The following is a 17,406-nucleotide window of genomic DNA, read 5'->3' as shown; positions in this document are numbered from 1 at the left end:
CAAAAAAAACGCCATCATGTGCATTTGTAAGTTAAACAGCATACACGTACATTATAGATTATTGAGCAAATAATCAACGTTGGTGGAGGTGATGGGACGAACTATCACTTCCGAGGCAATCTGGATGTAGCTATCTTTCCGAAGCGCAGCTGAGGAAAGATAGCGTACACATTCTGATCGCCGAGGAAGTGATAGTTTGTCTCATTGCCTGAAACTAAAAGTTGATTATTTGCCTTATATTCCACATCTGGGATCCTAGAAATTCCCATTTTATTCCACATCTGAAACCGTTTTAGCTGTCTTTAGGTATCCTTAAGGCTTAGGCAACCTGTGTGCGCATAGCAATGACAAGACAATGAATTTGCTGCGCGCACCGCGCGGCCCCGAAGTGAAAGTGCGTTGCACTGTGTACTATCAAGTGACCTATAGGTCACATGATAGTCCACAGTGCAACGCACTTTTATTTCGCGCATACTCATCTTGCGTTAGGACTGTGTGGAATGTGTGGAGATCAGCGAAACAAAAGGGATTATATTCCACAAACTAAGAATCTTGCTATAGGATTGGTCAAGAGTTGATCACGTGATAAAGCGTAGTTTTGCCCATCACATCACCTGAGAAGAACTAGGTCACTTAATAGTACACAGTGCAACGCACTTTCCCTTCAGTGTCGCAAGGTGCGCGCAGCAAATTCATTGTTTTGTCATCTATAAAGACAGATGTTTGTTTTGTATTTTTTCTCGTTTGTCATTCCAAAGTGTTTTGATGGCCAACAAAACTTCATGTAAGTTTCCCTATTAGAACGGAGGTGCAGTAGTGAAGTATGGTTAATCCACCGCTAATGATGTAGCTATCTTTCCTCAGCTGCGCTTCGGAAAGATAGCTACATCCAGATCGCCTCGGAAGTGATAGTTTGTCCCATCACCTTCACCAACGTTGATTATTTGCTTACTATCAACATAGAGTGTAACGAACTTTTCTTGTCAGGTGATGTGATGGGCAAAACTACGCTTCATCACGTGATCAGCTCTGGACCAATCCTATTGCAACATTCTTAGCATGTGGAATATAAAAGCAAATATCATGAAGTCATGAAGTTTCTATAGGACATAGGAGCCAAGATGAATTTTGACTGCTGATACACATTTCCCCCTCATTCTCCCCATTATCAGTATCATCATTTTTTTCTCGACCGACAAGTACTACATGTCCTTCCTACATTACCGCATATTTACTTCTTGTTGATTTGGCACGGTGTTTTACAACTTCATATGATCATGTGAATTGTATACAGAATACTAGTAACAGACAGATCAATGTATAGTACTCTATGCTCGACAAAACTTTACATTGGGTCATATGCCACGAGCTTGATACGCACGAGCCATACAACTTACGAGCTAGACACGAGCACGCCCACTAGCTAGACACTATAGGTTAAAAAAAAGGTCCACAATCTCGACACTGCGTACATTAAAGAGATGGTATAGTATTGGTTGAGGAGAGGAGTCAGCTTTTAACTTTTTGCGGAATACCTCGAAACCACTTTATGAAATGATAAAGAGTATGCAATTCTAGGAGGAATTCAAACTTTATTTGATAAAAATTGGTTTTGAAATAGCCGAGACATCCAAAAACAAAATAAAACAAAGGCATTCTAATGAAAGGTGGGTCCCACCTTTTATATATTAGGATCGCTTTTTTGAATATCTCGGCCATTACAAAACCAAATTCATCATCAAATAAACTTTGAATAAATTCCTCTGTAAATAATTATATGCTCTTTCATATTTCATAAGAGGTTTCTCATTACCTCAAAAGATCATCATTAAGAAAATACGTCTTGACTCGTGGGCTGTATAACTTGTGGACTGAATAACTTGTGGGGTCGAACTCGTTACGTGCACCCCCTTACTTGATATTTGCATATGATTGGAAGTGAATTTATCTGCATCCACTCAAAAATCAACTCACCGCTTTTCAATTTGACAGCGTCGGATCGGTAGGATGAGATCTGACTTAGAAGATTCCTGATCCCGGAAGTATTTCCGTTAGTGAATAATGAGAGAGCAGACTTCTTCCGGTGAACGTATGTACCTATGAGGAGATCACGTCGAAAATAGAGTCAATTATTCAATTCTATGTGGGTGCCATCTATTAAAAATCCTTTTCTCTTCTGACTACAAAAGGTAGATATACGGAGCAGGTGTTTTGCCTGCGATGCACAAAGGCTTAAGGACCCATCTCATCCGCGCGTTCAATCTAGAAACGACATTAACGCTCAATTCAGCTTTGCTTCGAACTGAGAGCTGCATCTATATTTATAATTCACGGCAACAGACCAGCATTGATTCGATGTAGTTTCAGGCGTGAATGTCTCTTCCGTTTTGCTTTTTGACAGTAAAGCCTAACTGAGGGGAGAAAACATGGTATTATCATCATTAGTTTTAGGAGCATGCCCCGTCTCGTTCCTGATGTATCGTCGATGATCTGTACACGCTTCAGTGATGTACAGAGGCGTTATGGTCTGGGGAACATTCAAGGGAAATAAAACATATACATTGAGAGAATGCAGAGACAACGAAAGAACTTAAAATTGGCTAAGTTTGCGGAAGAGTAGGACAATCTGCTACAAAGTATGAATTTTTGAAGTTTAGGCACCGCCATCGTTGGATGTATAAGAAGACTGCTAGTATAATAACCCGTGTTGTCACAGGAGGAAACCAATTTCAATTCAAGTTTAAGGCCCCGTCACACTACAGCGAATGCCCAACGAATGCCAAGCGAAAGCCCAACGAATTCGAAAATGTGAAGACAGTTTGCATGTCTGACGTTCTCTGAATTCATTAGCTATTCATAGGGATTCGCAGAGATACGCTGGAGATTTTGGACATGTCTTTTTTTTTTTTTTTTTAATCGGCTCCATCGTATCTCTGCGAATCCCGACGAATATCTAATGAATACAAAGAACGCCAAGCATGTTACGAACTATTCTAGTATTACCAACAGATGTGAACATATCTTCAAATTTTCAAATTTATTGGACATTCGTTGGGCATTCGTTGGGCATTCGCTGTAGTGTGACGGGGCCTTTAAGCATGATAATCACGCTGTACATAAAAATAAGCGTTGATTACACGTAAACATTATACACTTTTTTTTTTGTTTTTCCTTGATATTTATTGATTTCATTCAAATCATTCATAAATCAACCCATTCTGGGTGTAACATGAACAAAAATCAGTACAAATGCAATTCAAAACACAAACAAATCAAACACTTACACGCGCACGCGCGCGCACACAACACACACACACACACACACACACACACACACACACACACAAGTAAGCACAAAGTCAATACATATGATGTCTTCATTAATGTTGATGTTGATAATGACAGCAGGTGATGACAGCAGTTGATGGTGATAATAGAATGTCACTGAAAAGTATACGTTAGTAGCAATATCAGCATGGAATGTCACTGAACACTATCATAGTTACATTGGCAACAATAATGATTTTGCCGAACTAGAGAAAAATCATGACTATTTGTCTACGACGAAAACTGTAGAAAATAGATGACCTCTATTGGCACGAAACTATAAAAAAGTAAAATTATTTTGTCAGAAGTATGACAGAAGTCAGAAGGCTATATTGATATAGACCAGTGTGTTGGGTGCTATTGTATCAGCCATAAGGGGGTGGGGATCTCCAGCATTCCGTGCAATATTGTCGATTTACGCACTGACGTGCTATGTACCAATTAAACCAGCTTTTCTTTTTATTTTGAATGCTCCCTCCCAGTTATGGCCGACGTAAGTTACATTGTTTTAAAGCCACCGAATAGGTCTGTATACATCAAGGACAGGATGTCCAGATGAAAGGAAGGGAAACAACACACATGGCTGAGGAAAAAAACAACCAGCACTGTTTCCGAAAGATAACATCAATGTATACTAATAAGGATAATTATAGAATGTTTAACAAAGTGATGACCCTGCGTTTTTTGTTCGATGAACTACGTAATATCAGTGCTGACGGGGTTCAATCTTCCGGTTTTTCATGCATACCAGAAATTTCTGATGAGTTTATATATTATCAAAGGAAACAGCACATTCTTCTCCTTGTGCATCCTTGCAGACGAACTCATTCCCATTCTTGTGGAAAATAATGAAGTAGAAGATTGCATGCGAAGGTGCACCTGTTTCGTACTGTATTATGAAAATGCTTCAGGAGTGCCCCCTTCCCCTTCCTCATAATTACAGGGCTTGTTCAAGGGTGTAAAGAGAGTGCCTAACCCCCCCCCCCCCCCCATCCCTCGAGCTGTGTCGTTCATCCAAGCGTCCTGCACACGTCGCCGACTTTAATGTCATGCAACATTCACACACTCTATGCGTACTGGCGTATATCTAAACTTGAAGGTTAACTTGGGATGAAATCCTCTCCGCTGAGCTTATGAAAAATGCAGATACTTCTTTTATTATCTATAGAGACGCGGACAGGTGGCAAGTGCCACATGCGTCTATCATTTAATGAAATTTGCATTAATTACCCTTCAAATTTGAAGGCAGCCACTTTAGACGTCCTTTTTGACCCACATATATATTTCATAATATGTATTTGAATATCGAAAGGGATTGTTATAGTTCCTTTTATTTCGGGCCACCAAAATTTGAAAGATATATATATATATATATATATATATATATATATATATATATTATATATGTATATATATATATATATATATATATATATATATATAAAGAAGAAAGAGTCTCAAGTACGCCATGGATCCAACGCGATTACAACATTTTTTATTACAAAATTTTCGGTCTGCCTCAGACCTTCGTCAGTGCAAAGATGAACATTATACATACATATATATATATATATATATATATATATATATATATATATATATAATATACACCTAACTTCAGCACGCCTACCTCCACCCATCATCATAAATGTTTCCCACACCCGGTTGCCAACTGATTGCCGGCTTGCAACCAGCCCAAATGTGAATTGTGTATCACATCTCTTGATGAAGGGAAGGGCCCGAAAGCTCGAGTATTAAAATTAAATTGTGAGGATTCAAAAGCTACGTCTACCACCTTTTCCTATACTCTCTCCTATCTAAATATATAACATTAGAATATAAATGTGAAATATATATATATATATATATATATATATATATATATAACAGCAATAAATAGTTGCTGTAAATAAGTGTCAAATAATAAAAAATAAATAAATAATAAAATAAATAGATAATAAAATAATATTTTATAAATAAGTGTCAAATGTATTGACTTGACAAAGCCCTATGGGCGAAAATTCGTCAAATTTACGTCTTCAACGGAGTTTATATTGACCTACTGTTGTGAATATATATATATATATATATATATATATATATATGTTGATGAGGTAGTCCACGTGTTGGCAAGATAAAAAGATAAGTAACAAAGTTGCAACAAAATTCATGCTGTATTCACCAACGGTTTATTTCTTCAGTGTGAAGAAATAAACCGTTGGTGAATACAGCATGAACTTTGTTGCAACTTTGTTACTTATATGTATATATATATATATAGATAGATAGATAGATACTACGGAATTTCGTAGTCATGGTAGTGTGGAAGTACCGTCAGTTCTCTCATTATCTGCCTGTTGTCGTCAAGTAGTAACAGCGCATGTGCGTGACTTGTTTATTGTCTATAACGCGATAATTTCCGTAGATCATCAGATGTTCTTTCTTTTATCCTCTCAGCGGATTACTCAAATCATTTTTTTTCGCACAATAATCCTCTTACCCTTGTAAATACAATAAACTCAGAATTAAAAAATGTCCCCCAATGGATAACAGCATATAAATTATCTTCAAAAAACAAAATTATGCTATTTAGCAACTCTACACTGGCACTACCTGTTGATATCGTTTCTGATGGTATTCCACTGGAAAATGTTTCCTACGTTAAATTTCTTGGAATAACAGTCGATACAAGCTTTCATGGAAATTTCATATTGATAGAATTATATGCAGAATTATTTGATGAAACATTGGTAAAATCAATAAGCTTAAATTTTGTCTTGTTTCATCATCCCTTTACTTACAATATATTCATCCTGATATTGCCTTAGTATTCTCGCGTGGAGGAGATACATATATCAAACGCTCTTAGATAAACTACTTCTAGTACAAAAAAAAATCACTCCGTATTCTATGTCATTCTGCTTTTTTGTCTCATACTGAATCGTCATTTAAAAAGAATATTCAAAATTAAAGACATGTATTTGTTTAATCTAGGACAATTTATGTATAATCACAATAAAAACTTTCAAAATCTTCCAAATATATTTGCAACAATGTTTCGATAATATCAATCCATTCACAACTACATATCCAACAAGGCGATAAAATTAATTCCATTTGACATTTTTGCCAACTTTGCTGGCTCAGAACACCTTCATCTACGATGGACCAAAGTATTGGAAATCACTTCATAACAATATGATAACAGCTAACACTTTGAGCTCTTTTAAGAATATTTTTCTTTTAATTGAAATCTTATTATATACTACGGAATTAAGTTGGCTTCATAATCTCAATCAAGTCATCATTTCTTTGAATATCAAACAATTACATATTAATATTTATTCTATTAGCGAAAAATACTTAGTAATCTGTCAAACACAAGTCCTCCCCAGATGTTCCTGTTACTGTACGGTATATACCCTTTTGTCTATTATCTCCTTCTATTATATCCGCTCTTCTGCATTCTTATCGGTTTATGTATACAATTCTTTGCAATATATTCAATCCAGGTTGTATCTTATAATTACTCTTACATCATGGAATCCAGTTTGCTTGTCTCCACGAAGACACGAGTTCTAGTTTCAATTTTTCTTCTTTTTTCCTTTTTTTCTTTTTTCATCCCTTACTTGATTTCATGTCAGTTGACATTGGTTCTTTTGATTTTGTTTTATATCGGTTTGTAGATTCGTTAATTCATTATTCGTTTTCTTATGTATTTTCTGAGGATCCCACATCGTACAAACTTTGCTTTTTAATGTGACCCTCCATTTCCTTTCCCATCTTTATCTAATTTGTACTGTACATTATTAAGTATATCAAAAAATACAATTATGTTTTCTTAATTCTGTTACTTATTTTACATGTATTTTGTTACTTTACGTTTTTGCAATTATTACAAATATGTTTTGCTTATATAATTTCTCTGTTCATTAAAATTTGATGAAAAATAAATTAGAATTTCTATTTGAATTTGAATTTCTAACTATATTTCTAGAATACTCTTTGTTATGTACCAAGTGAGGTTTGTTTGTTTGTTTGTTTGTTTTTATTTCCGAAACAATAAAATCATATACAAGATAAAACAGTGTTGAACATGACATAACTGAAACATGAATCAAGATTGAAGTATCAAAATACAATGAAAACAAGTTGACATGTGATAATGATGATAACATGTAACGGTGGATAGCCCATTTCAGATCTGTCAACATGATAGATCTGTTCTTCCATGGGGTCCAGGATTTATAAACATATAATAACTAACATGTCTTTCATTCATACCAAACATAATATCTAAAATCATATCACAAAACAATCCCTCAAACACCCCCTCCCTCCCCCCCCCCCCGAATCATCTTAGATCTCTGGTGACATAGGGTAATATACATGTAAATACACACAACATATATTCATCAATTCATTTTCAATAATTGTACTATTTTACGGTTCAAAATCTACATATACGATTTTTGATTTCTCTGTGGAAATCAGTAAGGCTGCTCGACTGTCTAATAGACAAAGGTAGATCATTGTACAATGTACTACCACGATATAAAAATGTACGTTTGCAATTCTGAGAATTAGGTTTCGGTAAAATCAGTTTCTCACATTGTCTTAAAGAGTAACCGGTTTCTTTGTAAATAAATTTATCACGTAAATAGGTAGGTGCCATTTCATGAAGAATTTTGTACATCATCAAATAAGCATGCCTTGTGCTGCGACTTTGTAAAGTTTCCCACTTCAGATTATCATGAATTTCACTTATTGATTTATGTTCAGACGACTTTACTTTGAGTATTATCCTGCCTGCTCTGTTTTGTAGTTTCTGTAACGTTTCTACATGGGATTTGGCTGCTGAGTGCCAGATCATATCACCATAATCAAAATGAGGTAAAATTATTGAATTATACAGCAATTTCATAGTTGATTCGTTGACGAATCCTCTCACCCTGGCCAAAAAACTTATCATCTTACTAATCTTTTTACACAATTGCCCAATATGTAAGTCCCATTTTAACTGCGAATCAATGATAATACCTAGATACTTAAAACTTTCAACTTGAGATATAAATTTGTTCTTTATTCTTAAGTTGAGTGTACTATGTTTATGAAGCATATGTTTTGTGCCGATTAACATAGAAACAGTTTTTGAACAGTTTACTTTCAACTTATTATGATTCATCCACACGCTTAATTTCTGTAATTCTTCATTAAGTACATGTTCTATTATTTTCGGATCTCTATTTGAATAGTAGATGACAGTGTCGTCTGCATAAAAATGTTTCGAACATTTCTCGAAGCAGTTTGGCAAATCGTTTATGAATAACAAAAACAATATCGGACCAAGTATAGATCCTTGTGGTACCCCATGAGTCATCGGTAATTCTGATGATAACGTACCATTAACAGCAGTTCTTATATGTCTGCCTTTTAGATAGCTATGAAACCAGTCTGAGGATTTGCCCGTAAGTCCTAAGGTAGAAGCAAGCTTCTTCAGTAGAATGTCAGTGTCAACCAGATCAAAAGCCTTTTGGAGGTCAACAAAAACAGCTCCAGTGTACATGCCATGGTCAAGTGACATAAGCCAATCATCTGTTACCTTAATTACAGCAGTGCTTGTCGAGTGCAATTTTCGAAATGCAGACTGATGGTGCGTGATAATGTCATTGTCTAACACAAATCGGATCAGTTGACGTTGGACGAGACGCATGGTAAGAGAGAAATAGGTCTGTAATTATCGGGATCGGATTTATCTCCCTTTTTAAACAATGGTGTGATCTTTGCTATTTTCCATCGCTTCGGAACTCGTCCCTCACGAATCGATCTATTGATAATGTGCGTTATACTTTTAACAAGCTCCAAGCCACATGACTTCAAAACATAAGAACTTATACCATCAATGCCTGCCGACTTTTTGTTTGCAAGAGCAGAAATTTCTTTAAATACATCTATTTCCCTCACTGGACTTAATACAAATGAGTTTCCATGTCTATTTATACAATTTAGTAAGATATCTTGCGATTCATTTTCCTCAAAAAGAATAGAGTTGGCAACATTTGAGAAGTGACTGTTAAATTCCTCAGCTATATTTTTTCCGTCTCCAGCAATATGAACCATTTCTGAAGACTTAGTAGGCATGAATAATTTGAGGATGTTCCAAGATTGCCCACGACCTTGACTGTCACATATTTTTTCAACGTAATATTTCTTTTTTGCCTTTTTTATTTCCAACGTAACTTTATTTCGTATTTTCTTATATTCTCTCCAGTCTTCGACCTTGTTGTGCAATTTCGCATTCTTTTTCGATTTATCCCGTTTCTTCATCAATTCAAAAATAAACTCATTAATCCATGGAGAGTGTTTCTTCTTTACTCTCTTGACTCTGACTGGCATATGCTTATCTACAACTTCCATTACCAATTTCTCCCATTGAGACACTGCATCATCTAAACAGCCACATTCTTCTACTTCAGACCAATTTTGTGACCGCATTTCATCTTTAAATGCATCTATATCAACACCAGAAGTTTTTCTAAACATAATCACATTTGCATAACTGTTTGTATTGTTCATCTGCTTTACTTTCCATGAGAGATAGCTCAGAGAATGATCACTGAATCCCACGTCATGTATACCCCAACATATTACCTTATCAGGTTGACTACACAACATATGATCTATGAGAGACCGTGAATCAGGAGATATACGCGTATATTCACATGTATTAATTTGATGAAGATCATGAATTTCATTTATCTCACAATACCTTCGGCAATCAGTACTTAATGAATGTTGCATAATATTTAGATTGATGTCTCCCATCAAAATCGCAGGTGTTCCGAACCCTTCAATAAAAACCAACATATCTTCGTACGCAGAGAGAATATTGCATTTTGAATTAGGAGGTCTGTACCAGTTCGCAAAAAGTAGGGGTGTACATTTTGTAACATCAATCAATAACAGTATCGCCTCCAACTCATTAATGGAGGGATCTGATACTTCTTTGTAATTCAAGCTTTCATGAATGTATACAGCAACACCACCGCCTTGCCTATTACGATCTTTTCGAATCAATCTATAATGGTCAACTTTAATTTCCGAAGAATGAATACTTTCATCAAGCCGACTTTCATTTATAGCAAATATATGAATATTATTACTGCAAAGTATAGCTTTGATCTCATCAAAATTCTTCATTAAACTCACAACATTTAAATGTGCACAATTTAGTCCATTCTGACTCATATGCGAAATTTTTAAACTTTCATTCTTTACACTTTCTGAATTATCCCTTTTCTGATTACATGCACTTGCAGTTTTCTTTTCATGTTCATGATATTGTTCACCGTAAAACGGCATACGCCTCATAGTACATTTACGACATTCCCAGCCTACAAACTGCTCTGTTACATCATTGTACAGCTTCTCTGCGATACCATTACATGAGATATGAACCCATTTCTTACACTGAGTACATTTCAAACCTTTTTGATTTACCCTTACTGACTTATTACATAAACCACATAAAAAATCTTTACCCATAAATTCAACTGAATTACAAAACACCTAAATTATGACTTCAAAAAAAAAATCAATCAATTTAAAAGTTAAAACAACAGAAAAGTGCCGCCAGTGGGAATAATTATAATGACAACAAGCACCCTCATTGTTCATCGTGTCTGACGTGATATTTTTTTTTTTTAACATGTTTTACAACTTTTGCGCGTCCTGGAGAGAGGTCACGTGCTTCCTTTCACTTTTCCCAACAATGGTAACATAGACTCTGCCATCTTGAGACCACGCACTGGAAAGGTTTAGTTTGCTCTATGTGCTGATAGAATTATTTTTAGATTTGTAAAAATGGCACTTAGCCCATTTTGCAATAAAACTCTTCATACTTGCTTCCAAAAGGCACTAAGTCCATTGAAAATGATGGATTTAGCGCCTCTTGGAAGCAAGCTCTTCATATACTTCTCAAGTCTATAGAGGGTATGCGTTGACGTTGACTGGTGACCGAAAGCTGCTGTATTTATGTATAACACTTGGCGCTTGATCAGATTCCAGTATATGAACGATGAAAACTGTACTTATAAACAAGACTTTGTTTGGATGTAGGAACTGTGCAGTTCATTACTAAATATGAAATTCCTTATCCGATTCCTCATCTGCCGACTGACCTACAGCATTACCAAATATCCCGTCTGGTCTAAAAATACTCTTGGGCGCACATCATACAGAGAAGCAAGTGCGAGAGGGAACGATTAGCGCACTGAAGCGTACATAGCGTTCGCATGCAGTGTAGCACTCGTAAGAATTCTGCCGCAGTGTAAGAGTATGGGCAGGAAGTGCCGATTAGACTTGTGTCCGTCTTCAGGCTTTGATTTATAATGTGACCGGACAATGGCCTAAATGAGGATAGAAGTATAAGATGCCTGCCTTCTTTCTTTATCAACCACCTTGTGAACAAAAAATGCATGGCGACCGGACAACAAAGAGTATTATGTTATACTAAGATGAGCCAGCCAGCGAACGAATTGGGAAAGCCGATTACTTTATGAGCCAGTATATGGTGGTTTCAAGTGCAGGAGGTCATAAAATCTTAAGAAGATGTATAAAACAACTTGTACATGGATCACGAAAGTTTGATTTATAAGCACTAGAAAGGTATATAAACATTTTATGATCACCAAGGATGCATGCCCATATTTCAATTTTATTTCGTATTTCTCGAAATATAATAATACAGAATGTGCAGCTTGGATATATCCAAAAAGAAACACAACATAGTACATAGCGGTCGATGTGTCATTTTCAATCAAAGTAAAAGAGTGCTAAAGAGAAATACGATGGTACCTACTAAAAAGCAAAGCTTGCTGAGTGTAGGTCCTAACAAAAGCCTAGTGTGGAGATCAGGAACAGTCATATATGTCCGTAATATCATACGGAACAGTTGAATATATAGATTCTGCCGAACCTAAAAAGTATAGACTCTGCCGAACCTGAAAAGTATAGACTCACAAACTTAAAAAGTGCTGATGAGTGGTAAAACACGAACCGTTGTGATTTTTAAGGTGTCCACATTCGCAAGACATTTGTAAGTGTGTCATGATAATTATGTCGTGAAAAACCTTCCCAGAGTGTTTTCAAACTGTGACGATTTCGATTATCATTGCTGATATTACTACTTTTGTATAATGATTCTACCTTAAGTTATATCATGTAGGTTGCTGTTCGTCGACATTTGAAGATGACAATGGAATTCACTGTGACAGACACATTTTCTTGCGTGTAGAGCGGCAATCAACAAAATATGCGTGGAGAGTGTCACATATAGGCCTAAACGGGTTATCTGACTCAATACTATCAGTCTATGCTGTACGACCAACCTCTTAAAGTACATCGTTGTAGTAACGTAAAAAGCCATGAATTTAGCGTTCAGCTACAGGACCTATTCATAGGTCCATACAAGAATATTTTCATATTTTTTCATATACATTTTTTATTACACACGAGACAATCTGAATTTCTTCTGGACACCAACCAATTATAGCATGTCTGTTTGTTTTATACCAAGACTTTATAGTGTTTTTGTTTTTTATGAAAGGCCTTTATATATTAAAGTCAAGTGCGAAATCATCAACAGGATGTAAAAGCAGTAGAACTTGTGCATGATAATGGTGTTTATACTACTACTTATAATCATAATGATGATGATAATGATAAACATTAATAGTGACAATGACGATGATGATATTTGTGATAATAACTGATAATGATGATAATAACTATAGTAATAGTACTATTTAAATTCCTTAGATTGGAATAATTCAATCCAATCCAAAATCAAACTTAAAAATGAATTGACTTCTAAATCTGTTAAATTGAGATTTTCAATCTAATTTTGGATTGGTTCCCCATCTCAATCTAAAGAATTTAGAGATTAATGGTGATAATATTGACAACAAATGTTAACAAGCCAATGAGAACATGATTGCGTTTCTAACCAGAGTAGCGTATTAAGTGTTAGCCTTGTTCTCGCAAAGAAAGACACAATTACCGCGTTGTTGTTGTTGTTGTTGTTCTTGCTGTTGTTGTTGTTGTTGTTTCCAAAGTTCTGAGGTGTATAGGAGATTCACGATGAAAAAACAAAACAAAACACCGATACACATCACAGTCATTCCACATGTAAATTCATGATCAATTCAAATCCATGCATAACTCAAAGATTTATAGAAACCCCAGAATACTCGTTAAAGCTGGTATCTCACTGAGCGGCGAACGTTTGCGAACGTAGCGAATTTGAGATTCGCCAACTTTTCTGACGAATACAATGTTTGCGAAAAATCAAGGTTCGCTTCTGCCATTAGCGACAGTGAGCAACTTTTAGCGATGTTTAGCGACAATTAGCAACACTTCAGCGAATGTTTGCGAAAGTGTTCGCGAAACACAGGTGGCGACTATTAGCGAATGTTAGCAAATGTTAGCGACAATTTTGCAAATGTTAGCGACAGTTTTGCAAATATTAGCAACTGTTTGCAAATATTTTGCGACAATTTGCGAATGTTCTGGGACCTAGAAAAATACCAGGCGATTATGTCTATACAGACCCATAAAACGAACGTATAACCTTCCACTGAATTCAGATCTCTTGTGACAACCGTTCAAGATGGATTTCCAGTATATGAAAATAAATTTCTGCCAAGAAGAGGCTCAACGTGCTGCATCCTTGAAGAGCTGCTTTGCCAGGCTGCTGCTACAGCTATCGTGCAGCATAACACAAAGAAGATAAAGAAAAACAAGAAAGGAAGAAGAAAAGAAAGACTGTTTGGGTCAAAGAGTGGTTGTTAAGGACAGACTTTAGTCAATATGAAAAGCTTTTGCAGCAAGTACATGATGGAGTTGTCAAGAGCTTCAAGAACTTTCTTAGAGTGGAACCTTGCCTGTTTCAGGAGCTTTTGTATAGGAACCATATGGTTACTCTGTTCGCTAGCAGTGGCAAATCAAATAAAAATGTTAGCGACACCGTATTACGACCGTTTGCGAATTCTTACGAGTGTTTTGCGAATGTTTGCAACTGTTAGCGAAAATACAAATTCGCAAAGGTTCGCAAAGAAATTTTTAACAAGTTCAAAATTTCTTTGCGACAAGAAAAACTGTTTGCGACAATAAAAACCGTTTGCAAACTTTCTTGCAACTGTTAACGAACCTTTTGCAACCCTTTACGAACCCTGGCGAAATCCCAAAGTCGCAACGTTCGCAAACGTTCGCCGCTCAGTGAGATACCCCCTTCAGCAATTTAAAAAAGAAAATATGGTTTTCAAGGAAAGCCTGCTTTTCCTTTTATATGTAAATCCGTTTGTATATAAATAGTTGGAGATATTTGTGACGAGTTGGAGTTTTGTATATTTTGTCTTGATACCCATACCCAATATCGAGATGTTTGTTGGTTTGTAGAAGAAAGACTTGCTGAGAAAGATTTCTTGCTGCAAGATATGGAGCTATAAGGTGAAGAAAGGGGCAGGTTTGAACTACAGGCGCTGTTCGCGAGTCAGAGGCTTTCACGGAACTTCACTGCCAAGAATAATACTAAAGTTATATGTGTATAAGACTTGAGCTTCATGAGACAACAGACGCTCATAAATATTTTTTCCTAGCACTCTAGGCAAATTTCGCACCAAACAACAATTATAACCAAATACAGTTAAGACGTTTTAACTCCGCGTGTATAGTATATACAGAGGTGGTTTGATAGCAGGAAACATAATTCACATTATTGAAGTATACAATACTCCTATACATAGGTGGCCTCTAGAACAAAAGAATTATTCATCAGTTATGTGTTCGTGCGTGTGTGTATGCAAGTGTGTATGTGTTCTCTATTGCTACGGGCAATAAAGAGAAATACTATATGACTATGAGAAGCTCAAGACATAATGAATGAAGATATTTGTAATTTCAGATTTTTGTGTTTTTTTCGGGGGGGGGGGGTGGTCAAAATCACGAGAACAGCCTAGAGGAAGCTCGTTGCCCATCTCAAACTTATTTCTCTTTGTATGGTTGTCTGTGACTGTAGAGGTTTTTGAGAACGCAAGGAAGAACTAATAATTCCTGCACGTTTATAACGTGCAATGGAAAAAAAAGTTGCAACATTAGAAGTAACAACAAAGAGGTTAATGCTCTCTTCACCGAGAAATATGAAAGTGAAAGGCTTGAATCATCGATATGCAAACATGATATCCAGCATTACTTCATGTCGAAAGTGTAATATCGGTTTGATATCATTCTTACCCGGGCTGACTATGCTAGATGTGAGATCCACCATGATTATAACTGTTGCAAAAGACAACAGTATGATGGTGAAAAGGCCGAAAAGAACTTTGGGCTTAGTCCGAGTAATCCGTAACAGCGTCATGGCGAAGGGTTACACTTTACACAGCTTGTTTTCCAGAATGCAAACGACACGACGCACAAAATATGAAAAATGTTTGAACGTGGAAGGCATTTAGTCTTTGTGAAATCAAAGGACTTAACGCAAATATGGCTTTTCCGCACGGAGTCCTTGTGGCGAGTCTTCAGTTACAGCGCGTGTTTACCATCAGAGATCCCCGTGCAATGCTAGCAGCTCTGAGCCAACTGCATGCACAGGACAATTTGCAGAACGTCCTCTCGTGCGCTGTGCGCTATTGACGTATTGACGTGCTGTTCCATACAACTTATTTGCGGCAGGAAACGGGGCTAGGGGTTAGTTACAAACTGACGGTTTAGTCACCAGGCCTCGATCGCACGAAAAGAAGGTCATGATTCACCCTGCGACATTTTCCATAATTTCAGGTTAACCAGTTTCTCCCCCTTTTTTGCTTTGTTTTGCTGCTCCTTTTTTTTTCTAACGCGAGTGCTTCGCCAATAGCCCCAGTTAAAATGTTTCAGTGGTGACGAAGTGACGGCAAAGAGGAGATATCTGATTATATGGGCCAGCAAACACAATGCCACTGTCCCGCGAATTATTCTGTGGTTAAGAGTTCGAAGGGAAGGGTAACGTTAATACTGCCTTGATAGCTGCATGAGTGTTACGCATAGGATTCACACCCAACGTCATTGTTATGATCGTTGATTCGGTTAATACTGCCTTAATCAGTCCTTTCTTGCTTCTGTTTCTGAGCCTCCTCTTTCATCCTCTTCATAACTATTATCATTCTTCTTCTTCTTCTTCTTCTTCTTCTTCTTCTTATAATCATTATTATTATTAATCATTGTTATTATTATTATTATTATTATTATTATCATTATTATTATCATTATCATTACCATTATCATTATTATTATTATTATAATTATTATTAATCATTATTATTATTATTATTATTATTATTATTATTATTATTATTATTATTATTATTATTATTATTATTATCATGATTGATATCATCATCATCATCATCATCATCATCATCATCATTATTACTATATCACTGTCGTATTTTACTATCACTGCTATTATCGTCTTTAAAACCAGACTCATTGCTGCTGTTATTGCTCGCGACATTGAATAGGAAGTTGCTGTAGTTTCGGAAAGGAGAGTAACATTACAGTTGAGAGTCATTGTGCTCAGTGGAGCTCTGCTAAAAGCTACTAAGCTGTAAGTGCATAATGAGTTTTGATTCGTTCTAAATGATATTTTATCTGTCTCTTTGCTTCTTTCACGTCTTCTGTCATGTCGGCCGGTGCCCTCTTCTTCTTCTTCTTCTTCTTCTTCTTCTTCTTCTTCTTATCATTATTATTATTATTATTATTATTATTATCATTATTATTATTATTATTATTATCATTATCATTATTATCATTATTATTATTATCATTATAATAATTATTATTATTGTTATTATTGTTATTATTATTGTTATCATCATTATCATTGTTATTATTATCATTATTGTTATTAATATTATCATGATCATTGCTAACATTGTTATCAATAATGATATATCATTACCATTATCCTCCTCCTCATCATCATCACCATCATCCAACGTCATCACCATCACAATAACATCACGATCACCATCATTACAATTATCA

General features: G+C 35.9%; 1 protein-coding gene across 1 annotated transcript in view; it reads right to left on the bottom strand.

Moving 5' to 3' along the window:
• LOC139744483 (beta-1,4-N-acetylgalactosaminyltransferase bre-4-like) overlaps positions 1–15,958 on the bottom strand; it is a 44,676-nt gene extending 28,718 nt beyond the window's left edge. The window contains exons 1-2 of the mRNA XM_071654916.1: positions 15,619–15,958; positions 1,975–2,097 (exon numbers count right to left, since the gene is read on the bottom strand). Coding sequence (XP_071511017.1) covers positions 1,975–2,097; positions 15,619–15,742 — 247 coding nt within the window. The 5' untranslated portion in view covers positions 15,743–15,958. The remainder of the gene's footprint in view (positions 1–1,974; positions 2,098–15,618) is intronic.
• Positions 15,959–17,406: the final 1,448 nt, after the last annotated feature.

Source organism: Diadema antillarum, unplaced genomic scaffold (assembly GCF_040938485.1).
Source record: "Diadema antillarum isolate AM-2024a unplaced genomic scaffold, OU_Dant_1.0 seq00001184_RagTag, whole genome shotgun sequence".
NCBI lineage: Eukaryota > Metazoa > Echinodermata > Echinoidea > Diadematoida > Diadematidae > Diadema > Diadema antillarum.
The sequence above is the reverse complement of the archived record's forward strand: the minus strand, read 5'-3'. Positions and strand labels throughout refer to the sequence as shown.